A 25,383-nucleotide genomic window follows, 5' to 3' on the forward strand; every position below is an offset into this window, starting at 1 on the left:
ACAGTTCGTGAGTTCGAGCCCCGCGTCAGGCTCTGTGCTGACAGCTCAGAGCCTGGAGCCTGCTTCGGATTCTGTGTCTCCCTCTCTCTCTGTCTCTCTCTCTCTCAAAAATAAAGAAACATTGGGAAAAAAAAATGCCTGCTTCCTTCGTACTGCTTTCTTGCCAGCCTTATACCGAAAGCGGGCCTGCTTGGTGCCTGGAGGACTGAGCTGTTCTGCTCAAGGCAATCTCCCTTTCTCCTCCAGTATTTCGGTTCCTCAGGCCCTGTTTTCTGACAGATAATTCATAAGATAACAGATACTGTGGTTGTGGACGCATTGAGGATGTCGGCTAAGTGATTTGCCTCTCATCAGAACTTGATGGCGCTTCGAGGAAAACCCAGTCGTGGGGGGTGAGGGAGGCCAGACTGGGGATCAGTTCTGATCCCTGTGAAATCTCAGCACCAATGCGTCGGTAAACTTTGTGATGGGAAAGATACCATTTTATCCTTTCTTTCCAATATTAAATGATGTAAGAAGCACGATACTGTGTAATCCTGAGCCCGGCCATGCGATGAAAACATCTCAGTGTGTTTAAAGTGTATGACAGAGTTCAGGGGCACCTGGGTGGCTCAGTGGGTTAAGCGTCTGACTTCAGCTTGGGTCATGATCTCACGGCTCATGAGTTTGAGCCCCGTGTCGGGCTCTGTGCCGACTGCTAGGAGCCTGGATCCTGTTTCAGATTCTGTGTCTCCCTCTCTCTCTGCCTCTCCCCCCCCCCCCGCTTCAAAAGTAAATAAACATTTTAAAAAGTTTAAAAAAAACTAATAAACTAAAGCAAAGGAACGACAAATACAAAATTAGGTTACTTCAGTTACCACTGGGAGGGAAGGGGTCCCAAAGGAGGTGCTGATCTGTTCTGTTTCTTAGTAGAAATAAACCTACGCGGTGCCTCATGTGGAACGAATGGCAGACGGTCAAAACAGCAGAATTCTGTGTAATCAAACCTGTGGTCTGCCCATTACTGTAGACGGGTGGGGACTTGGGAGGTAATCTAACCCAGCCCACAGACCCCGGGAGTTAAACGTTTTACACAGTCATCCAGCGAGTTGAAGCATGGCTAAGACAAAGGCGAACACCTTTGCAGCCAAATGCATGTTTTATTACCGCGGGATGTTGCTTCTTACGAATGCTGTTTAATTGGCCTGTTATTTCAACTAATAATGTCTGTCTTCAGAAGAAGAACTGCTTAGGAGATTTTAGAAAACGGTACCATTTTCCCCTCAGACGTCATTGTTGCTTATCTTCCCCAACATAGCCGTCTTGTCTAAGTATCACTTGGGAAGGAAGGAAGAAAAGGGATTAAAACAACAATGTCTTGACCATACGCTGAGTCATATCTACAAATGCTCCACATGTTGGCTGGACCTAACCCTGCAGGGCCCAGCTCTCAGCGCCAGGAAGGGCGGGGCTGTTTGTGTCTCAGAGAAGCTTCCCGGTAGTCCGCTTTTAAACAACACAACCAGAAATAATCTGGGGGACAATTAGATGAAAACTGAAAAAAAACCCAAAGTGATCAGAGTTAACTGAAAGGTCTGACTTGGGGTCAAGGCAGGGAAGCTGATGGTCCTGGTGGCAGCACGGCGATCGCGGGCAGTCACCAGGGCGCTGGCTGCCCTGTTGTGAAGGTGGCTTGTGACATATCGGCTCACTTTTTACGTTGGTGGCTCAGTCGGTTAAGTGCCCGCCTCTTGATTTCGGCTTAGGTCATGATCTCGCAGTTTGTGAGTTCGAGCCCCCATTTGGGCTCCTTGCTGACAGGGAGGAGCCTGCTTGGGATTCTCTCCCTCTCCCTCTCTGCCTCTCTCTCTCTCAAAATAAATAAACATTTAAAAAAATACTTTAAAAAGTGATAGAAAATAATAGAACTGACTGTAAAATTATTTAAAATTTATATTAAATGTTGATGCCCCAAAAGATGTAGGTTTAACTAGAGAGGAACAAAGGATCATGCTTTGAGAATCTGAAAGCAGGAAAAATAAAGACAATTTAAAACTCAGTGTTTATGTAAAACTCTTCCAACTGTACCTCTTTTCCGCTCAACTTAAAAATGAACCATCTTGGGGTGCCTGGGTGGCTCAGTCGGTTAAGCGGCTGACTTCGGCTCAGGTCATGATCTCGCAGTCTGTGAGTTCAAGCCCCACGTCAGGCTCTGTGCTGACAGCTCAGAGCCTGGAGCCTGTTGCGGATTCTGTGTCTCCCTCTCTCTGACCCTCCCCCGTTCATGCTCTGTCTCTCTCTGTCTCAAAAATAAATAAACGTTAAAAAAATAAAAAAAAAAAAGAACCATCTTGAGGTGCAATTTACCTGCTATAAAATTAACGTACCTGTTTTCACTTAACAGCCAGATGAGTTGAGAAAAACGCATATGCCATGTATGCGCCCCCCCCAACCACGACAGACAATACCTTCACCCCAGATTTTCTTATGTCTCCCCAGATGACTCACCGGCTCCCCCGGGCCACGTCGGCTGTTTAGAGCTTCGTGTCAGTGGGAAGACACATTCCCGCGTGTCTGACCTCTTTCGTCTGGCATAATGTTTGGAGATTTATCAATAGTGTTCTTTTTTATTACTGAGTAGCGCGCCGTTGTCTGAATATAACCAGATAGATCTGTTTATCTGCTCACCTGTGGACGGGTTGTCTCTACCTGGGGGCTCTCTGGAAGAAAGCTTCCAGGCTATTTCTTCTACAAGACTTTTGTGCACACACATTTTTATTTTAGCTGGGGTAAGTACCAAGAGTGGCGATCCTGGGTCGGCGGTGAGTGTAGGCATGATGTGTGACAGACCGCACCCAGTGCTGCGGGTTAAACGGACTGTTTGGGCTCCTATAATCACGTGTGACCATCCTACCTTCTCCACGGACTTGTCGGCACTTGGTATTGGAGACTTCACTGCATTCTCAATCTGGAGCGTGAACACCTCATTGTATTTCTTTTTTTTAAAAGATTTATTTAAGTAATCTCTACATCCAATGTGGGGCTTGAACTCACAAGTCAAGAGTCGCATGCTCTATGGACTGAGCCAGCCGGGAGCCCCCACTTCGTTTTAATTAAGTTAGAATAGGGCCGGAGGGTCACAAGCAGAGTGAAGAGAGGCACACGGGAATGAGGGAGTCCTCAGGTCATTGGGGAAATGACTCCTCAGCCACAGGGGTCCCTCTGGGGGAGCGGAAGCCGTCCTGGGAAGGCGGTGGGTTGGGGTTGTCCGCCTGCAGGCTGGAGGGTTGGCCCAGGAGCTGAGCTTCCTGGAGCAGGTGGGATGAGGGGCAGCCATCGGCCCAGGTGAGACTGTTCGGCCAGCTCAAACACAACCTCCCTCGGGTCGGTTTGATCAAAGTCTCATCAACCGCCGCCTTGCTGCCCTGTAATGACCCGTGTCCCAGAAATCTGCGAGAAATACCTCTTTTAGGGACAAGCTTTTGAATAATGGCGATACCTAAAACACAGTGTGAGGCGCTACCCCAGCCAAGTCTCCCTTGGTCTCCAGCCTATGGATAAAAACCGGAGATGGGAACAGCAACAGACCGCCTCCCTCCTGCCTTAGCCTCTGTTAATCCCGTCACCTCATGTCTCTATGAGGCAGAGCCCCGGCTTGAATGTGCTGGAAGCAGGGGGAGTCCTGCGGGTAGCTGGGAGTCAGGTCAGATCACGCATGCTCTGCGTGAAGGCTGGCCGCGTGCGGATGGACTGGAGCACGCTCAGAAGGAAGGCACTCGTGGAACCCCCGGGCTGGCGATCTCGGAGGCTCCGCGCAGGGCGGGGGACGCGGGGCAGGGGAGGGCAGGTCTGGGGAAGCCTGACTCAGGAGGGCGCAGGGCCGTGGCCGTGGCAGAGGGAGAATTGCTTTGTAGCAGAGAGAGGAAGCCAAGCCGTGAGGGAGAGCGTGGGACCCCGAGGTGTCCCTGGGGGATGCTTCGGCAGAGGGATGTCGAAGGACAACGTTCTACTCCCAGCACTTGGACACCACACGCGTGGAGTCCCTGCACCAGCCAGTTCTCCCGACATCAGCCCGGGGTCCTACAGCCTGTTGGCGTTCAGCGTCACATCCCCAGGCTAAAGGGCTCCATCCTGTCCTGTGCTTCTGACCCGCGTGGTTCCCACGCCCCCCCGCCTCAGCTTTCAGTCACTTGCCCCAGTGGCTCGAGAACTCAGGAAACCCCTTGTGTGCACTGGTTTGTTCTGTCATAAAGATACTACTTACCTGGATGGCGAAGGGTGCTGACCAACGGCTGGATCAAGAGGCACGTGGGCTGAGGTCTGGGAGGGCCCCTGGGAGCTCCTGTCCTCGTGGACGTGGACGGGGTGGGGGTGGGGAGGGCATCACCCTCTCAGCACGTAACACGTACACCCGCCCGGAAACTCCCTGAGCCCCCCACTGGTGGGAGACACTATTTTACGGGGGCTTCCTCACGTAGACATGATGGTCGTTAGCCCAGTGTCAGGCCCCTGTCCCCTCCTTGGGATGTGGGGGTGGGGCTGAAGGGCCCAGATCGTGGCCCCGTGTTTCCACTGACCAGCCCCTGCCCTGATGCTATGCCGGGTCACCTCATTGGAACAAATGTGTTCCTACCACCCAGGAGAGTGCAAGGAATTCTGGAGCTCTGTGTCAGGAATTGGGAGCAGATACATGAACGCTTTTTAAAAATTATATCGCAGAAGTGTAACAAAAACCACGTTGGAAAAGGTGGGGGAGCAGACAAGGCAGCTGGGAATGAGAACACATCCTAGGTTGGGTTCTGCCTTCCAGGAAGGGCCCTGGGGAGCTGGGCTGCAGCCCCGCCCGCCCTCGCTGTGCGTCTGCAAGTTTGAGTGAGGGTAAGGGGGTCAGGAGGATTGGCCTGTTTGGTGCATTGAAATAAAGCCAGACTACAAGGCTGAACTCTGGGCAACAGAGTCGCCAAGATGGGGTTGGGCAGGAGCAGGGACACCTTGTCCCGGGTCAGAGCCAAGGACTACATGTCCTGTGTGAGGATAGGAAGGGGCAGAGCGAGGTCACCCTCGAGCCTCAGGACTCCTGGGTAAGATGGGAGGAGAGGGAAGGTGCCGGTCAGCCCCATGGGGTTGCTGGAAGAAGGAGTCACCGTGGAGGGAGCGTCTGTGAACCTGGTGGAAGGAGACTCCGCATCCATGGGCGGTGCAGCTTGCACCCAAGGGACCCGGGGAGCACACTCTTGCGAGGCGTGGGATCGCTCCCGCCACGCTTCCCGTAGCCTCTGCCGTGGGTACGGCTGTCTCTCCTCTGCGCTCACCGGCCTCCTGGCACTGAATTCCCGGAGTCCATGGCGGGCACCACGGCCTGGCCTCCTCTGCCCCGGCTCACACAGCACCACGATCTCCCTGTGCTTCTCCGGACGGCCCTCAGACGGCAGCGGGGACCGGGGTGACCGCGGAATCAGTATGAGTGCGCATGGTTGGGGCACAAGATGCCCTGCTTCCCACTAATGGAGGGCCTCAGGCCAAGGGGACAGCTTTGGGGCGCAGGCCTGTCTCGGCCGTGTGTCTCGCTAGGCATGGATGACTCCTACGCTCGGCAGCACTGAGAACCGCAGCTTGCCGTGGGCAGAACCATGGCTCCCGGAACAGAAAAGAACCTTCTAGATCATCCACAGGAGTCTTCTTCTTCTTTCCCTTCTTCAACATTCCTTGCCAGCTCCAGCCCCTCCAGCTTGGAATTGTTCTGCCAGAGGCTTGGGCGGGGGTGGGGGGGAGGAGGGAGGCCGAGGAAGGGCGTGGGGGAGGGAAAGAGCTTGTGCGGTCCATGCGCACCGCGTGAGGAGGGGCACGGCCCTGCGGATGGGTTTCAGGACTCCAGCGTCAGCCCCGCAGGAGCCAGGAGCCACCTGGAGCGTTTAGATGGACGCGTGGCATGTGACCGGCCCCTCCCCGGTGCTGCAGGGGTCTGGACATGGAGCCGCCTGCTGTCCTGAGAGCCCCCCCACCCCCCACCCCCGGCCTCTCCTCCACTGGACGTAGTGCAAAGCAAGAAAACAGCTTAGTCGTTGTTGCAAGTTCTCTGGGAACAAAAACGTTCCTGTTCCCCGCCTGGAACAATGCTTCCTTCTCCCCACCAGATTCTAGCGACCCATCTGAAACAGAGGGGCAGTGTTACCCCCAGCTTCGCCAGGCCCCTCCACCCTCCGCTGGGCTTCTTGTCCCTTTTCTCCTCCCCTCCCCCCACAGGTCATCCACTTGGCCCGCCATCCATCCAAGGGGGCACCAGTGGGCGGGGTGGGAAGTGCCGCTGTGTCGGGCCAGCACTGCGAAGGGCATGCGGAGAGAAGGCCACGTCCCTGCTGGGGGGTCCACGTGACCATCTCCCTTCTCCTGCTCTCCTGACGGCCGTCTTCCACTGGCCAACATGCGTGGGTGGTGCAGCTGACGGGATCCGGGCCCAGTTAGCCCGTCCACACACGCGCCCCATTGGTCATCTGTGCACGGGAGGACAGACAGTTTTGAGCAAAAGAATTTGTTCTAGGTCTTCTAGGTCTGCAGCTAGGAGGGCAGACCCCGTCCTGTGGGAAACAGGCGCCGGGCATTTCCCCACCAGCCTCACTGGGGACCTCGTCGGGAGACCTGCCGCCTATCCATTGGCCCATCTTTTGCATCTGGCTCTGTCTCCCCACTGTCTCCTCCAATTAAGTTTTGCAAACATGTTCCGTGGGCCATGAACATATGCAATGCCAATTTGCAAAGACCAGTAACCTCCAAATGCCCTTGAGGCAGCTTCCCGGAGCAAAAGCAGCAGAAAGTTCCCCAACACCAACTCAAGGAGAGAACGGCCGCTAGAGAGAACCTTGGAGCTAGGCAGGCAATGTCCTGTTGTGAGTGTGGGGCGTTCAGCAGGTGGACGCCAGGGACGCCTGCCATCCTCCCATCTGTGCAATCATGGTGTAGTCCTGAGGCAGGGCTTGTCGACACTCCACACCGCCGGCCCCCCGGTGTTCCACCTGTGGACACCCCACACCGCCGGCCCCCCGGTGTTCTACTGGGCCGCCACATCAGTGGGAAAACGTTTATGACCATCTGACCCTAAATCCCAACTCCGTCCAACATGTGGGGACAGGAACTGGAGTCCCCATGAGTGCAGCCAGGAAAGTCAAGAGAGGGCACACCTGCTGTGTGTGAGACCTAAGCCAAGGGGTCTCAGGCCAGGCTGCTCCCGGCTCTCGCTGATCTGTGTCTAACAGCTTTGTTGAGGGATAGCTGACGTACGATAAACCGTGTGTAATCAAAGTTACAATTTAGTGAGTTTGGACGTCTGTGCGCATTTGTGAAACCATCACCACAGTCAGGAAAGTGAGCACAGCCTCCCTCCCCCACTAGGACCACCTAGAAGCCAATCCTGACCGATTCTTGAACGGTGTGTGTGTTAACCTAGTTGCTTGTTTTCGTTTTACTTTCAGAACTTTATAAAGACACAGCGATCAGTTGACTGGAAAGGAACCGTGCATGGTTTGCAAAGCGGTCCGCCTCACTATGTGTCTTTGACTCTGTCCTCAGGGATCGGGATGTGCCTCACCAGGAGTGGCTGCCCCAAGTTCATCTACAGCCCCTTCTTATCAGCCCGGTGTATCCTCTGGTGGCCCACACGGGCCGGACTGTCCCCCAGTGGGTCCTGCGTACCCATTGCAAGCCAGGCACGGCTAGCAAGGGTCGGAGTGCATGTGGGGGATTGGACACAAACACAGTGGGGAGCAGTGTCCCTGGGACACAGCTTGGGAGGGGCCGGCCTGGGAGGAGGGGTGGCTGGAGGGGATGGAAGGAGGTGGGGCTGTGGACAGAACGTGAGACACATAGGGTATCGGTATACTGTCGCACGCATGCTGACTGAACAAGTGGCGTCTTTCTGGCCCTGTATTTGGTGTCGGGAGGCCCAGAAGAAGCGGGAGCACCCCCGTGGCTCAGAGCCTGCAGGGGAAGAAGCAGACACACAGGAGCACTGGTGGCCCAAGACTTCAGTTAGCTGAGCACAGCCCGGGCGCCGGAGGGAGCTGTCCTTAAACCAGCAGTGTGTCCTCTGTGTCTGTTCCACGTCAGACCCTGGCGTTGCCCCAGCAAGCTCCCTGCAGTGATGTCGGCCACCCCCAGGCTTCTCCCGGTCCTTGCCGGTGGCACCGGCTCTGATCCCCCTGGTTGACTACTCTCCCATCACACCACGTTGTCCCCTGACCCCTGACATAACCGTTAGCAAACACTAGAATTCCTAGCTCCAGTGTGGGCAGGTCTGTGCCCACGGCCACAGTTAATCTTCACTCCCTAGGGCCTCCCACGCTGGGGACCGAGAATAAGCCTGCGTACACGGAGAACACTGAGGCTTAGTGAAGTCCAGAACATGTCAAGGTCACCCAGCTGGGAGGTAGCAGAGATTGAGCCTGGCGGTCTGGTTCCAAAGCCTGCTCTGTCCTCCCGCCCGGAGGAGTGACTGCCGACTTCCTGTCCGGAGCAGTGGCCGAGCTGTCCTCCTGCCCAGAGCAGTGGCCGCCAACTTGAGTTGAGCAACATGCCCAGGAACCCCGTCCATAGGCAGGGGCAGGGACAGGCACTAGGAGACACATGAAGAGACTGGCTGTAGGCACTTGGCTGGCGGGGTGTCAGGATGGCCGGGACTCAGCAGTCCCGAGGGCAGGCCGTGAGGCAGCTGCCGGGGCCCCCTGGCCTGAGGACAGCCTCTGACTCTGCAGATGTGTCTCCCGTCTACTCTGTCCCTGGAGAACTCGGCAGACACGATTGTCCCCGCTGCTCACTGTCCTCACTGACACTTGCTATGGTCAGTCTGATTTTTGCTGTCCTTGCATGGGTGTGATGGTATCTCATTGTGGTTTTAATTTGGATTTTCCTGAAAGTTACACTGTTGAGCACCCTTTCTGGTTCTTCTTGGCCATCAGCAAATCTTCTGTGAAATATTAATTTTTGAATAGACTGTCTTTTTATTGCTGATGTGTAGGAATTCAGTATGTATATTGCACATCTTAACTTCCAGGCTGTGGCTTTCCATTTTCTTTTTTATTAAAATTGATCTTAATATTTATTTGTTTACTTATTTTTTGGAGAGACACAGTACAAGTGGGGGAGGGGCAGAGAGAGAGGGAGACACAGAATCTGAAGCAGGCTCCAGGCTCTGAGCTGTCAGCACAGAGCCTGACGCGGGGCTAGAACTCACAGACCGTGACATCATGACCTGAATCAAAGCTGGACGCCCAACTGACTGAGCCACCCAGGCGCCCCATTGCCTTTCCATTTTCTTAATGATCATGAGATAAATGTCACATTTGTATGAAGTCCCATTGAATCCTTTTAAATGGTAAGTGCATTTTGTGTTCTACCCTAAGATGCATATTTTCTACATTTTTCCCCAGAAACTTTATAGTTTAAGGCTATGATCCATCTCAAATGTCTACATTCCCCTTTTAATTCTAACAGTTTATTTGCACATTACTTTGGATTTTCTATGAAAACAATCATATTATCTGTCAATAATCAAGTTTTTCCTCTCTTCATACTTTTTGTTTTTCTTACCTTATAACACTGGGTAGATTCTCCAATACAATGTTGAATAGAATAGCATGTTTGAAGATTTTAATACGCCTTTCTTAATATCTGATAGAAAAAGCAGACCGGAAATTGGTAACAAATATGACCTAACTGACGTATAGAACATTACATAATACATGCAGAATACGTTCTTTTCAAGTGCTCATAGAGCATTTACCAAAATAGACTATACGCTGAGCCATGAAGCAAGTCTACACGCTTGAAAACACTGAAATTATATAGATTATATGTTTAGACCACAGGGGAGTTAAGCCTTAGTCATAATGAAAAGAAAACCAAAAAGTCAATGTTTAAAAATTAAACCGAAGTTTTCTAAATATACTAAGGGTCAAAGAAGGAATCTCAGTGGAAATTCGCAACCTTTTCCATATCAGGGCTCACAGAAAATGGCAATACATCTGTGAGGAACACTGGAATGAGCTAGAAGGATTGGAGCCTTAAATCAGAGTTCCGCCTGACCCAGCCCCGCCGGGCGCATTGCCCTGTGGTCCCCCCCACATGCCCTTTCTGGCGGCCCCGAGCTACAAGTGTCAACACCACCATTTGGAAATGGGAAACTCCAATCCGTACTGCTAGTTATGACGGGACTACTCCATTGTCCTCATAGGTCCCCGAACACAATTTCTGAGTGAAATATGACACAATAGTAGCTTTGTGATTGTCCTTAAGTTTTTGAAAGTAAGCTTGTGAGCCATCTATTAGAAATGTTGATTCAATATGTTTTCATTCTTCTGGGGAAAAAAAATAGACCCAAATAATTATTATGACTTACTGAGCACCTGCTCTTGCCAGATATCCCAGTGCCTTTTTGTAGAGTTCCCCCTTTTAAATGTTTATTTATTTTGAGAAGGAAAGGGGGGGAGCAGAGGGAGAGAGAGAGAGAATCCCAAGTTGGCCCCATGTTCAGCGCAGAGCCCAATGCGGGGCTCCATCCCACCACCTGGGACCATGACCCGAGCCGAAATCAAGAGACACTTCACCGACTGAGCCACGCTGGCACCCCAAGGTCTCCCTTTAAGCTTCTGAGCTGTGATGTAGATATTATTAGTCACGTTTTTATATGGTTAGAGACTGTGTAAGTCACAGGATTTTCTCAGTGTCAGAAACCAGAATAGCATCCCCCAGATGGACTCCAAATCCTTTGTTTATTCTATACATGCTACTATTTCCCTCTTACTGCTGGCCTTCTTGATCCGGAAACATAACAAGCATCAGGATTTTCTTGCTGTGTGGCAAACTAGAACTAATTCAGCTCATCTTTTAACGTCTGTTCACCATGACCAATAAGGTAATTGTCTGGGTAGAAGACCTTTGAGTAAGGTCCTGAAAGAACCCTAGGAATACAGACATTATAATATTTTTCTGTTATTAATTCACTGACAGGAAATATGTTTTTTCATTGATTCAGGCGCCAGTATCTTCAGAGCGTGCAGTAAGACAGGTCTGAAATAGGATTTAAAAATAGCTCAGCCTATTCTACAAAATGAGCAAATGCTAATAATAAATATCGCTAGGGGCGCCTGGGTGGCTCAGTGGGTTAAGCTTCCGACTTCAGCTCAGGTCACGATCTCACAGTTCGTGGGTTCGAGCCCCACGTCAGGCTCTGTGCTGACAGCTCGGAGCCTGGAGCCTGCTTCGGATTCTGTGTCTCCCTCTCTCCCTGCCCTCTCCCGCTCACACCCTAGCCTGCCTCTCTCTCAAATATAAAGAAACATTAAAACAGTAAATATTGCTAAAATATTGCCTGACCTACTATTGTTTACTTCCTAATCACCACAGTCTCTGTGTATTAGGACCGTGATTTACATTAGTCAAAACTGTCAGCGAATGAACTTACACAGAGCAGCCAAGCTGTAGGGGCACTTAATGTTTCAATTAATTACGACAATTAGCTGCTTGGTTTTATTCTCTAAGCCAAGTGAGTGGGGCCAGAGATCTCTGAGACGTCTGGCAGCTGTAAAATCCCGACCTTAAATCGCTTCTGGGGTTCAGAGATTTGGGCAGGAGAGGGGAGGAGCCCACGTCTTGGAAAAACAAGAACACCCGTGCTACCTGTGAGGCCCGTGTACCAGGGAACATCCTCCAGCCGTGAGTTCGGTTTCTTCGTAGTCTGGTTAAAGACACCTGGGTCCCCAGTCCCTGCCTTCAGTGGTCACGGTAACAATAGTGCGTTTCTTTGTAAATCATGAAACAGGCGCCGCTGGTTAACAAGTCCAACAGCACGGGTTGACCTTCCCGTCCAGGCTGGACGCTTCCCTGCGGAACCCAGCGTGCGCCGGTTTTCCACCACAGATGGACTCAAAGTCTGCGAAGGCTGGAAAGCCTAGGACGCGCTCCGCATTGGGGGGCGGAAGCAGAAGGCGCACTTGTGTCTCTCAGAGCACTACTCCTTGCCTCTGAAAATTGGCTGGGAAACGTGTGAACTCGCTGCATTTCCTAAGGCCCAAGCCCTGGCGGGTCTGAGAGCAGCTGACCTCCTGAGGGGCCAGGACCGGCCTGCAGGCTGGATCAGTACTGGAAGGAAGGGGTGGTGCTCTGGGGGGTGGTCTGTGGCCCAGGGGCCTTGCCCAGGCACAGCCCAAGGGTCCTCAAGAAGGACAGGTGTCTGTATGGGGGGGGGGGGGGTCCTGCCCCCGCCCACGCGTGCACAGCCCAAGGGTCCTCCTGAAGGGCCAGGTGATTTGAGGGGTCCTGCCCACGACCCGACCCACGTGTGCACTATGGGTGCTTGGGGGAGGACAAGTGTCTGGGGCGGGGTGGGAGTGGGCGGAAGGGGGATTCCTTCCCCCGCGTGCACAGCCCAAGAGTCCTCGGGAAGCGTCGGGTGTCGGGGGGGGGGGGGGTAGGGGGTAGGGGTCTTACCCACGACCCCGCCCACGCGTGCACAGTCTATGGGTGCTTGGGGAAAGGCCTGTATCTGGGGCAGGGTGGGAGTGGGGGGTGGTCCTGCCCCCACCCACGCGTGCACAGTCTAAGGGTCCTCGGGAAGGGCTGACGTTTGGAGGGGGCGTCCCCATGCCTCCCCCCGCCCACGCGTGCACAGTCTAAGGGTCCTCGGGAAGGGCTGGCGTTTGCAGGGGGCGTCCCCATGCCCCCCGCCCACATGTGCACAATCTAACCGTCCTCAGGAAGGGCCGGGAGTCTGGGGGACCGTGCCCCCGCCCCCCGCCCACGCGTGCGCAGCCTGGCGGGGCGTTGGGCCTAGGAGGGGCCGCGGGCGGCCACGTGGCCCCGCAGGAATGCGCGGGCGTGTGGGCGGAGCGTGGCCGAGGACGGGCAGGAGTAGAATCCAATGGGCTCCCGGCACCGTCGAAGCCGCCCAGTCAGACCGTGGGGGTGGAGCTGCCTCCCTGTGGGCGGGGCCAGGGCGCATCCCAGGGCGGCAGCAGCGGGGCAGGGTGAGGGGCGCTCGGAGGGCCGGCTGGCGGTGGTCCCGCCTGGGTGAGTGCAAGCTAGAGGGCCAGGGTACTTGGGGGGTGAGTTCGGGCCGGGACGTGAGGATCCCTGGGGGACGGTGCAGGCCCAGGGGCAGGGTCCGGGGGTCTGTGGGGGGGGGGGGGCAGGGATGACTGGCGGTCGCAAGGAGTCTGGGGTCCTGTGGGGAGAGGCGGGGGTTCCGGTGGGGAGGGCGCGGGCCCAGGAATGGGAGGCTGGGGTCCTTGAAGGGCGCGTCCAGCGAGTTAATCGCGGGTCTCGGACGAGTTTGCTTTTTCCTTTGAAAGTCTCTCTTCCGTCCAGTGCCCCCTAAACTCGCTAAATCCCACAGATCCGTGAACTCTGGGCTGCCCGCCCACCCGCAGTTTTACGGGAGGTGCAGACCCCTGGTGGTGGGGGCCTTGTTCCCCAGGAACAGTGCAGGTAACGGACAGCACGCAGCCCCCAGCTTCAGTGGGGTGCGCGCTGTGCCCTCTCCCCAGCACACAGTGCAAGTAATGGACCACGGGCAACACCCAGCTTCTGCGGGATGGTTTCTGGCACCCCGAGCACCACTGTGGAGCTAACCAGCCCATGAGCACCCCCTCTCCTCCGCCCCCCCCCCGCCCCCCGCCCTGAACAACTTCGGGGTGTGCCCTTCCCCCTGGGCACAGACAGTGGACCTAAAGGACTGAACGCAGCCTCCCAACTTTAGTGGGGTGCCCCTGTGCCCTCAGCCCAGCACACAGTGCAGGTAACAGGCCCATGAGCAGCCACCCAACTTCAGACGAGTGTCCTGTCTCCTCTGAGCACAGACATCAAGGAGTGGTTCATATGCAACCCCCCCAACTGCAGAGGGGTGTCCCCTGCACCCTTGAGCACCCACAGTGCAGGTGATGGACCGTGAGCAGCACCCCACCCAGTGGGGTGTCCCCTGTCCCCTGGCACAGACAATACAGCTCATGTGTAAGGGGGTCCATGAGCAGCCCCCAGCTTCAGGGTGTCACCTGTCACTCCTGGGTACAGACAGTGCAGGTAACAGACCACGAGTGGCCGCCAAATTGGGTGGAATTTCTCCTGTTACCCCGCGCACAGATGTGGAGGGAGCAAGCCCACGAGCAGCCCCCCAGCTTCGGCAGGGTGCCTGGGGTCCTCCCCCACGGGATAGTGGTAATGGGCTGTCAGGATTGTGTGGGAGGGTCCTCCGGGCAGGGGCCTGGAGGCTGGAGTCAACCAGACCCCACTCAAGTCACGGGAGGAACTGAGGTGTTTATCTGGAACAGTAATTTCCCTTTTCCTGTAAAGACAAAGTCATTGGTCTGCTTCAGGATGAACGTAATTACATCTTGGAAGCAAGTATGTGTCCCCGTTCTCTCAGAGTATCACGGCTCCAGAAACTGAAGCAGGGGTGCAGGCCATACTCAGGAGGCACCGACTCACCCCCAGCTGGCGACACTTCGCCTCTGTGAGACCCTCAGTTTTGAGCATCAACATCTGGGCAAACGATGCATCCGTGTTCAGAGAAAGCAGCAGATTGGCGCAATGCAGTATTCATGTCAGTGACTCACTTTTGCTAGAGGTGAAACTTCTCATTAACTCCAAACCTCGCGGGCTGTTCTCTCCTCTCTGGTTGAGCCGCAAAGTGCAACCTAAGAAGCTGTCAGTGTGCGGTTTCGGTGCAGGCGTGCCTGAGTGCCCCGCCAGGTGGAACATTGCAGGGGTGAGGTTTTCACTGTTCACTTATTGTTCACTAAATCTATTTCGTATATCTGTTTCGTAGGAAGTAACTTTTATTAGAAAGGAAAGATAAGATTTGGTGTTTGTGTTTTTGAAATATAATTTGCTCCACAACTAACAGTGTTTATTTGATTGGCCCTAGCATATGACTGAGTGGCTAACGTCTACGGTTAGGGACGGGGGCCGTTTGTAGTCAGATACAGAATTTCCTGGTTCCTTGTCATTTGTCTAAGGTGCTATGTCATAACTGATTAACCTTCCACCAGGGGTTACAATTAGGGAAGAGGGAAATTGAGAGTTATTTAAAATAGCTTTTTACCTTTAAAAATGTTTTTTTTTTGTTTGTTTTTTTTAATGTCTATTCTTGAGAGAGAGAGAGAGAGAGAGAGCTGGGAAAGGGCAGAGAGAGAAGGAGACAGAATCTGAAGCAGGCTCCAGGCTCTGAGCTGTTAGCACAGAGCCCAGTGCGGGGCTCAAAGTCACAAACTGTGAGATCATGACCTGAGCTAAAGTTGGACGCTTAAGCGACTGAGCCACCCAGGCGCCCCACTTTTTACCTTTTACCTTTCTACTTTTACTAAATTTATCATCTCAATATTTTGATCTGCTGTGTTTTCTATGTAGTTTCTTTGCAGTGAAGGTAAGAGGAAAGTCTTTGGGAATTCTGGATAGAGGCAGGCCTGTTGCAGCAAGGGGCTTGATGGTCAGGAGCCCTGGGTTGAGTTCTGGAAGCGCTCACCTGACCCGGGGTGAGTTAGGTCATGCCACAGAGTTTCAAGTCTACTCACTTACAAAGTTGCAGGAACACAGTTTCTATGGAAAGGCTTTTTACACAGAAAATGGTCTGCAGAGTGAAATGAAAATGGGGGGATTTTGGCTGTATTGTTCCGTAAATAATAGTTTAAAAACCCGAGTTGTAGGATGTTGCTGTATTGCACAGGGTGTGGTAGAAAGGTCTCAGAGCGTGTTGGTGTTCAGCTGGTACGTTACTCCTAGTCTGCACGGGTAGAAGGGGAGTGGAGAGAAAGAAGACGGAAAGGGAGAGTAGGTGTGAAACTTCGATTAGGTGGGATCATACCTTTCTCAACCAAGCCTCCTGCAAGTGTAATTTTGGAAGGACGGGAGATCCTGGAGCTGTGCGGTAGGCACGGGAGCTCCAGGTCTGGGTGAGTCTGACCCGGGGTCCCAGATGAGAGCTGAGTGCATCTGCGGGAGGCTGTGGCGGGGCCTCGCCTGTGACAGGGACGGCCCTGGCTGACAGCAGATGACAGACCCGGGACCTTCTCCGCCCCCAGCCTCCCTGACACACACACCTCACGCTTCTCACTGCTTGTTCGTGAATCTTCAAAGCTCCGATCGTGAAAAGGAATGGTTGTCAGAACCACAGGTACTCTTTTTCCCCTCCTTTTCTTTGAGTCACTGAAGTGATCTGTACCTGCTGGTAGGAGGGGCTGTGTGTGTTTTTATTTCATATTTTCACGTGAAAAAGATTTTTTGAAATATTGAATCTTTTGTAGTGTTCATGTTTTTCTCTCCCATGAACCGCCTTCCAGTATCAGAAATTGGTTACAGTAAAACACAGCCTCAGCTAAAACTGTGTGGGGTGGCCTCTGTGACAGGGAGACACGGAGAAGGGGGGTACGTTGTGTAGGAGCCCGGGGGGCGGTGGCGCATTGCACGTCCGGAGGGAATCGAGCGGCTCTTAGCTCTCCGCGGGGGCTCCGAGGGGTCTGCTTACCTGCTGGCCCATCCTAGACTCTGGAAGCTTGACCCAGTGACCACTCACAAGTCCCAAACTGGAGAATTCATGAAGAAAGCAGAAGGAATGGGGGAGGGTGCCTGGGTATTCTGTACACGGACAACCTCGCGTAGCAAAGGATCTTCCAGCGTGAGGCGTGTCGGGGTCCCTGAGGATGTGGGCTTCGCTTTGTGGGCTGAGGGTGTGTCTTCATTTTTATCCAGGCCACGGCCACATGGTTTGGCTGTGGAGCTCCAGACCCTTTCGTGACAGTGCCATGATCGTCGTTACTATTTTAAGAAGGCAATGTAGACATTTCCTCTGAGATACAGATGTTATAAGGAAAGCCACGATGTCACATATATACGTGACCTCTGAACTTCTGGCTTCTCTCGTTAGTGTGGGTCATTAAGAGCTGCCCATGGGACGGGGCGCCTGGGTGACTCAGTCTGTTAAGCCCCCAACTTCGGCTCAGGACGTGATTTTACGGTTCATGAGTTCGAGCCCTGCGTTAGGCTCTGTGCTGACAGCTCAGAGCCTGGAGCCTGCTTTGGATTCTGTGTCTCCGTCTTTCTCTGCCCCCTACGCACTCACTCTCTGTCTCTGTCTCAAAAATAAATAAAAACAAAAACATTAGGGTGCCTGGGTGGCTCAGTCGGTTAAGCATCTGAGATCATCAGGTCATGATCTCAGGGTCATGGGTTCGAGCCCCATGTCGGGCTCTGTGCTGACAGCTCAGAGCCTGTAGCCTGCTTCAGATTCTGTGTCTCCCTCTCTCTCTCTGTCTCCCTCCCCCTCTTGTGCTCTGTCTGTCTCTCTCTCAAAAATAAATAAACGTTGAAGTGAGAAGTGCTGCCCGTGTGAGAAAGGCCCGGGCATTACATCTTGACACAAGCGTGCTGGGCACACTGAGGGTTTCATTCTGTTATTCTCATTTCTGTGAGCGGAGAAGAGAGCAGCGACTTGCGCTTGGTTCCTGGCTTTAAGGACCGGGAGGCGAGTGCATTGGAAGAGGTGTTGATGCTGACGTGGTCCTCCGTGGCCAGCGGGCGAAGTTTGAAGCCAGGGCTTGGAAGGGCTGTGTCAGGAGGGCTGTCGTCCGAGTTTGCAGCACAGCCGTCGTTGTTGGCTGCTCTGCCTTTTTAACAGCGGCTGGGAAGTGACTTGAACCCCGAGGGCGTTTGCTGAGCCTTCTGGATGGGAGGCCTGCACGGGCCAGTGTAGACACAGCCCGGGGAGTCCCGGAGAGCAGGAGGATCGCGCTCCCGAGGCTGGCGCTGAGCTCCAGCGGAAAGAATCCCGCGTGTCTTTTCGTCACTTGTGCCAGCAGGTCTGGGCCTGCGGGCCGGGTGGATCGGGCGGCCGGGAGGCTGTGGGCCGTCACTGGCCTCGTCCCAAGGACAGGGACTGGGCTCCGCCCCCCACAGCCCTGTGCTGCAGCAGTGATAAGACTGCTCTGGAGCCCGGACTCGGCGGGGCGGGGGGCAGCGGCCCAGTCGCGGGGAGGGGGGGGCGGGGCGGGGGCTTACTCGTGCCCCGCGTGCCACCTGCCTCCCGGGAGCTGCGGGAATGTCGTGGGCATGTTCGGGGAGTCTGGCGGCACAAGCGTTTCTGACGGGGCCACGCTGGGGCGTCCTGTCCACCACTACTGTGCTGCGGGGAGGGGGTCACTTGTCATTTGCAGCTGAGATCCCGTTCCCGCCGCCAGGTTCCCAGGACCGCAGGGGCCAGCGGCCTCCGTGAGGGCCTCGGTCCGGGCCTGATGTGTGAGAGTGAGGCAGAGCCCGGGCGGTCTGCTGTCCCTCCTGCGCACTGTGCGACTTACCAGGAGGGAGTGACAGGTGTCCCATTCTGCCCGGCCGCAGGGGTGTGCGGGAACCGGGCACAGGTGTTCGCGGCAGTGAGGAGATGGCCCTGTTAGGCAGGACCCAGCCAGAGGGAGATGTGCACCCCGGGACGGGTCCCTGCTCAGCGTTCGGGATGGAACAGGAAGTGCACGTGCTCACCTGTAACCGAGGCGGCTGTGGCTTCACACGCAGGTGTGTTCCTAGTAAGGCCCATTCTCCTGATGGTGCTCCGGGGCGCAGTTGGCCAGCCAGCCTGCTCTCTGGCTCTGGGCTGTGGAAGGGCCCCAGGCACCTTTTCCCCCCGGGCTTCGCACCAGGAATCAAATGGGTTCAACTACTAAGCCGACATGATAGGCCTGCTGAAATGGACTAGAGACTACGATAAATGCTCTGGAAGAGTAAAGGTGGAGGCAGGGCTGGGGGTGTGAAGGTGAGGAGAGGGTGATGCTGTTCACACGGGAGCAGGTAGGACCGCTAGGAGGGCGATACTTGAGTAAAGATCTAAAGAAGGTGAGTGATAAGGCAACGAGACCTTTCCAAGCAGAAGGAATCGCACGTGCAAAGGTCCTGAGGCAGGAGCGTACCAGGCATGTCCAGGAACAGCAAGACGGCCCGTGGCTGCGGAAGACAGAGGTAGGACTTGGCCTCAGGGAAGTGACAGAGGGTGACAGAAAGCCATGGCAGGGCTGTGACCACACGTGACCCCTGTTTAACTGGGCCATCCTGGCTGCAGTCTTGGAAACAGTTTACAGAGGGTTGAGGATGGGGAAGGGAGATCACTTGTGAGGCTTTTCCAGTAACTCAGGCAAGAGACAGGAGTCAGTGTGGGCCAGACAGGTGGCCTTGGAGGGAGTGGTTGGTCGTATTCCGGTAATGATTTCAAGACAGAAGTGCCCCGATTCCCAACGGGTTAGATGCTGGGAACAGGAGAAAGGGGGATCGGGGTAACTCCCAGCTGTTGAAGTTCTGTCCTGAGCGAGGGCAAGAAGGACGTTTCTGGAGGTGGGAGTGCTCACAATTCGATATGCTGAGCAAGGTGCCTCCCGCTGGGGCCGGCGATGTCTCTGGGGGAACATTTTGCATACCCCCGTGGCAACTTTCAGATACGAGCGTCTCCTGCTTTCTGAAAGGTCACGCTAAGCCACTTGGCTTCTTGGAAAGACCCACGTTAGGACCTGGTTTCCCTCGCCCAAAGAGCCCGAGGAGGATTTCGCTTCTGTGAAAACAGTCAATCCGTGAAAATAGACGTGTGTCCTCCAGCCAGAGGGGCACAGCCCGGCTCTGTCCTAGGGACGCTCTGCGTGCAGCCGCCTGTCCCCGTCTGTGCCTTCTCCATTTATTTCGGGCGTCTGTTAGCGGCATGTGTCCCTGTGGCCCAAGAAAAGCCTGAGAGAATAATTTTTGGGGTCTGTTCACGGTCACAGATTTTCCCATAGAAATGAATGATGATTCCTTCTATCTCTGCTCTGAGGGATTTCGTCGGAACACTGTACTTTCGGACAGCGGGGGACCCGCGTGCCATAGTGTGCTCTTAGCGCTAGTGTCCCTGCCTATGGAACGTTCCAGGACCGACTCATCTTGTCGGTGGGATCTTGGATCTCTCACACCCTCCCCTCACTTCTCCCACCCCCACCCCTGCGTCCGGCAACCACCAATCCGTTCTTTGTACTTATGAGCTCGTTTTCAGTCCACGTAAGACGAGGTCACTTGATACTTGTCTCTGTCCGTTTGTTTCAGCCAATGTGACGCGGCCAGCCGGTCCGTGTCGCTGCGGAGAGCAGAACCTCTGTCCCTACGGCAGGGTAGTAGTCCGCGTGGCGTGGTGTGTATCACACCGTAGTTTCTTCCCGTTCTTCCTTCCGTGGACACTTCGGTGGCTTACACGCGTCTTAGGATGACTGTCCAGAAGTGGGATTGCCGAACCGTGGGCGAGTTCTAGGGTTAATGTTTCGAGGAACCTGCGTGCCTTCTCCAGGGCCCCTTTCTCCACATCCTTGTCAGCGCTCCTTACCTTTTGTCTTTTTGATTTTAGCGGTTCTGACAGGCGGGAGGCGATCTCTCAATGTGTTTGATTTGCATTTCCCTGATGGTCCCTGATGGTGAGAGCACCTTTCCATGTGCCTTTGTGCCACCTGTATGTTTTCTTTGGAAAGATATCTTTTCAGATCCTCTGCCCGGTTTTTAAAAAATGTATATTTATTTATTTTTAAGAAAGAAGGTACAAGTGGGGGAGGGGCAGAGAGAGAGGGAGACACAGAATCCGAAGCAGGTTCCAGGCTCTGAGCTGTCAGCACAGAGCCCGACGTGGGGCTCAAACCTACGAACCAGGAGATATGACCTGAGCTGAAATTGGATGCTCAACCAACTGAGCCACCCAGGCGCCCCTCTCCCTCACTTTTTTTAAATGTTTATTTATTTTTGAGAGAGACAGACAGACAGAGACTGAATGGGGGAGGGGCAGAGAGAGAGGGAGACACAGAATCCGAAGCACGTTCCAGGCTCCGAGCTGTCCGCACAGAGCCCGATGTGGGGCTCGAACCGACGAACCGTGAGATCCTGACCCGAGCCGAAGTCGGACACTTAACTGACCGAGCCACCCGGGCGCCCATTTTCTTGATTTTTCTGGTAACTTGTTACTTTGTGTAGAAGTACAGCCGATTCGTGCGTACTTTGATTTTGTGTCCTTCGGCTTTGCTGAATTTGTTTCTAACAGTCTTTTGGTGCGGTCTCTGGGGTGTTCTATGGACAGCGTCACGCTGTCTGCGGAGAGTATCAGTTTTGCCTCTGCCTTCCCAGTGTGGATGCCTCTTGTCTCTTTTCTTGCCTCATTGCTGAGCCTGGGACTTGCAGCACCGTGATGAAGAAAGGTGGTGATCCCTGTCTTGTTCCTGATCTTAGAGGAGACGCTTTCTGCTTTCCTCACTGAGTGTGATGTCGGCTGTGTGCTTGTCACATGGGGCCTTTATTAGGTCGAAGTGCGTTGTCTCTATACCCACTTGTTGAGGTTTTTGTTTTCTTTTTTAAGTCATACACAGATGTCGAATTTTGTCCAACGGTTTTTCCGCACTGATGCTGATCACCCTGTGATCTTTGTCTTCCTTTTTGTTGGTAGGTGGTTCTCGCTGACCTGTCGATGTTGAGCCTGGCATTCCTGGGGTGAACTGCACTTGGTCACGGCGTTTGATCCTTTCAATGCGGCGTCCATTATGGTTCACCACTATGTCACTGAGGATTTTTACGTCTTTGTTCATCGGGACTGTAATTTTCCTTAATTATGTTGTCTTTGTCTTGTTTTAGCATCGGGGTAATGCTGGCCTCCTAAAATGCAGTTGGAAGTGTTTCCCATTCCTCTGTTTTTCTTGAAGAGATTGGGGAAGGATTGGTATTAATTCTAACTTTAATGTTTGGTAGGTCTCGTCCGTGAAGCTGTCTGGCCCTGGATATTTGTTTGTTGGGAGGTTTTTGGTGACTGATTCTATCTCCTTACTAGCAGCGGGTCTGTTCAGATTTTCTATTTCCTCCTGATTCAGTCTTTGTAAGTTGTTTGTAGGAGTTTTCCATTCCTTGTAGGTCGTACAGTTTGTTGGCTTAAAATTGTTCGTACTAAGTTTCTTATGATCCTTTGTATTTCTTTGGTATCTGATGAAATGGCTCGTCTGCTACGTGTGGTTTTATTTGAGTCCTCTCTGGTTTTTTTCCCCAGTAGGTCTGCTGAGAGGTTTGTCAGTTGTATCTTTTCAGAAACTCGTAGTTTCATTGATTTTTTTCTATTGCTTTTTGTCCGATTTATTTCCATTCTGATCTTTGTTCTTTTCTTCCTTGAGATGTAGAGTGGGGTGGTTCCTTTGAGATTTTTCTTGTTTCTTTTTTATTTTTTACGTACAGAGAGACAGCATATATGAGTGGGAGAGGGGCGGAAAGAGAGGGAGAGTGGGATTGAGCCCCTCATCAGGCTCCACACTGAGCGGACAGCCTGGTTATGATTCTCTGTCCCCCTCCCTCCTTCCCCATCTGCCCCTCTCCCCCACTCATGTGTGTGCTCCCTCTCTCTCTCAAATTAAGAAAAAAAAATGAAAAAAAGAGAGTCTTACTCGAGCTTCATGCCCAGCATGGAGCCCGACAGGGGACTCAATCTCACAACCTGATCTGAAATCAAGAGTTTCATGCTTAACTGACAGAACCACCCAGGCACCCCATTCTTGTTTCTTTGTTTTCTTTTTTTTTAAATATTTATTTATTTTTGAGAGAGAGAGAGAGAGAGAGAAAGAGAGAGAAGGAGGGGAGTGGCAGAGAGAGAGAGGGAGACACAGAATCCGAAGCAGGCTCCAGGCTCCAAGCTGTCAGCACAGAGTCTGATGCAGGGCTCGAACTCAAGAACCGTGAGATCATGACCTGAGCCGAGGTTGGATGCCCAACCGACCAAGCTCCCAGGAGCCCTCTTGTTTCTTAACATAGACATTTATGGCTACAGATTTCTGTCTCAGAGTAGCTTTGCTGCTTTCCATAGATTTTGGAGTGTTGTGTTTCCGTTTTCTTTGTCTCAAACGAAACAAGGTATTTTTTTTTTTTTATTTCCTTTGGGTTTCTTGTTTGACTCACTGGTTGTTCACTAGGATGTCGTTCAGTCTCCACATATTTGTGTTTTTCCCCATTTTCCTGTGATTGGTTTCTAGTTTCATTCCAGTGTGATCACAAGAGACCTTTGATATGGTTTCAGTCTTGTTAAGTTTGTCGAGATTTGATTTGTCACCTAACATGCGATCTGTCCTGGAGAATGTGCCGTATGCACTTGAGAAGAGCGTGTATTCTGCTTTGGAAACAAATGCTCTGTGTGTGAAGTCCGTCTTGTCTGATGTGCCGTTTGAGGCTGGGGTTTCCTGTTTGATTTTGTCTGGCCACCTGTCACATGTACTTTAAGACTTGGTGGGGTTGAAGGAGAAATGCCCACCACTTTGGGGGCGCCTTGTTGGCTCAGTGGTTAGGTGTCCGACTTCGGTTCAGATCATGATCTCGCGGTTCATGAGTTCGAGCCCCGCGTCGGGCTCTGTGCTGTCTCCCTCCCTGTGTGTCTCCCTCTCTCTCTCTCTGTCCCTCCCCTGCTTGTGCTCTGAATCTTTCTCTCTCTCTCAAAAATAAATAAACATTAAAAAAAAATTTAAAAAAAGAAATGCCCACCATTTTGGAGGGCTGCAGGCTAAGGAGTCTTCACTTGCCTAATTAGCATCGTCTCATGGTCATGAACCTCTGCTCCTGCCCCGTGGTCTTGGAGATACCCTCCATCCACCTGGCCCTGTGGACCCCGGGCATCTGGGGGGTACCCTCCATCCCCGGTGCCCTGTGGACCCCGATACCTGAGTAACCTTCTAAAAAGGCCTCTCTGGCCACATCAGTTCCCTGCTCAAACACGTCCGTGGATCCCCTTGGAGCCAAGCACGAGGCCCTGCCCTGGATGGGGGGGGGGTCCCCCTGCAGGTGGGGGGGCCTCCCTCCCCTCGTGCTGCCCTCCTCTGTCTTCCTCCGGGAAGCACTCTCTTCGCAGCCCTGCCTCAGCCGTGCTGGCAGAGTCCTAGCCTGCTCTCCTGCCTCCCTGCCCAGGACTGCAGTGTGGGCACAGTGATTGCGCCCTCTGGACACCCTCTCCTTCCTCTTCCCAGGGTCCACGGTGTGGCTCCGCTGGTGTTGGGTGTGTGGGCACCCCAGCACCCTGGGGGCCGTGTCCCGGGGGACGGAGCAGGTTCACGGACTCCCCTCCCCACGTGTGTGAGGAAGGAGGCTTGCTGTGCCCTGCGGGGGGATGGCTCTTATCCTGGGTCTGACCGATGTGATAACATTTCTCTGTGGGAGCATTCGATTACGCTTCCCGTAAGTAACTCCCTTCCTGGGCGGCCCCCACCCCTTGGAGGCCCTGCACCCTGGGCACGGAGGTTGTCCTGCTGGGGGTGCAGGGCTCAGACTCTGGCCCGGGTTCCAGGTGACCCCTGTTCTGAGGCCGCCTGTCCTGGTAGCTCTGAGGATGATTCTTACAGTTGGAGTTCACTTTATGCATGAAACTTCTGGGCACGTGGGTCTTAGTGGAGGGGCTTGTGGTTTTACTCTGGGTCACGTTGTGAGCTGACCCTTTCCTGGGATGCTCTGCCCTGTCCTTGGGTCGGGCACAGTGTGGCGTGGGAAAGAACAGGGAGGCCTGGAGAGGCTGCGGAGGGCGCCCGGCCCCAGAATTAATCAGAGAGAGCGGCGCCCCCGCTGGTGGGCTGATGGGGCACAGGGTGTGGGCTCCGGGAGGAGGGCTGGTGGGAGCACAGGGTGTGGGCTCTGGGAGCAGAGGCAGCTCTAGAGACCGTTCACTTCCATGAGCAACTTTCTGCTATTTTGTTTTCTGAGTTTGATATTTAAAGAAAGCATTTCTCAAAGACTTGGGCTGATAAAGACAGATCTCACTCCTCGGTAAGTCTTGATCATGTGAAGCAGTTGTGATTTTGTGCAGGTGAAGTTGAGGTTTAGAGAAAAGTCTGGATTGCTCTGACTCAGATGACCCGAGTCTGTGCATTCAGTGCAGACGGGCCTTCCAGAGCTTTCCGGGGGACGTGCAGTTGGATGGTGAGTCTCCTCTTGGTAAATTGACCATCAGAGGACAGGCAGGCACAGCCATGTCACTGACACGGTCAGAGCCCGTGTGGACCCCACCCCCGGGGGAGGGGGTTCCCCTCGACAGGGGCCTCCAGCTGCCCACAGTGTGACCCACCAGGAGCTCCTGTGTCCCTTCCCCTCCTCTTCCTCCCTCCTCACAAAACCCCTTTCTGGAGTTTGTTCCTTACTAGTAGGTCCTAAATAAGGAAGTATTTTCCCAGCTCTACAAACGTGCACTTACGGCCTGGGCATCAGCCAAGGTTACGTGTGTTCCTTGTTCTGAGCCAGCGTTCAGCAGCCTGCGCCCTTCCAGAGGGAGCGTGCCTGGACAGGCTCCTGGATGTGTCCCACCCCGAGCCACACGCACTCCCTGCGGGGTGGGGCTGGACAAGGCTCCTTCCCTCCCCTTTCTCTCTCTAGGGGAGG

The 25,383-nt window shown here is 53.8% G+C and overlaps 2 protein-coding genes and 1 long non-coding RNA gene across 6 annotated transcripts in view; 2 read left to right on the forward strand and 1 right to left on the reverse strand.

The window, feature by feature from the left end:
- CLN8 (CLN8 transmembrane ER and ERGIC protein) overlaps positions 1 to 2,609 on the forward strand; it is a 44,925-nt gene extending 42,316 nt beyond the window's left edge. For both annotated transcript variants that reach the window (XR_006216449.1, XR_006216450.1), the window contains exon 5: positions 2,479 to 2,609. The gene's annotated coding sequence lies outside the window, so the exon portion shown is untranslated. The remainder of the gene's footprint in view (positions 1 to 2,478) is intronic.
- Positions 2,610 to 6,162: 3,553 nt separating this feature from the next.
- On the reverse strand, positions 6,163 to 12,360 carry LOC122237811. Its single transcript, XR_006216457.1, has 3 exons — positions 11,647 to 12,360; positions 9,559 to 9,639; positions 6,163 to 6,470 (listed from the first exon to the last, which is right to left on the reverse strand). It is a non-coding gene; the product is annotated as an uncharacterized LOC122237811 (long non-coding RNA).
- Positions 12,361 to 12,960: 600 nt separating this feature from the next.
- The window catches only part of ARHGEF10 (Rho guanine nucleotide exchange factor 10), a 104,445-nt gene continuing 92,022 nt past the window's right edge, over positions 12,961 to 25,383 (forward strand). The window contains exon 1 of one of the 3 annotated variants that reach the window (XM_042982830.1): positions 12,961 to 13,035. Coding sequence is in view for 1 of the 3 variants with exons in the window: in XM_042982827.1 (XP_042838761.1) it covers positions 24,680 to 24,774 (95 nt within the window). In the remaining 2 variants the exon portion in view is untranslated. Of the gene's footprint in view, positions 13,036 to 14,613; positions 14,729 to 24,632; positions 24,775 to 25,383 lie in introns of those variants that run through there. The other 2 variants (XM_042982831.1, XM_042982827.1) reach the window with 2 other exon arrangements.

This window comes from Panthera tigris, chromosome B1, assembly GCF_018350195.1.
Source record: "Panthera tigris isolate Pti1 chromosome B1, P.tigris_Pti1_mat1.1, whole genome shotgun sequence".
NCBI lineage: Eukaryota > Metazoa > Chordata > Mammalia > Carnivora > Felidae > Panthera > Panthera tigris.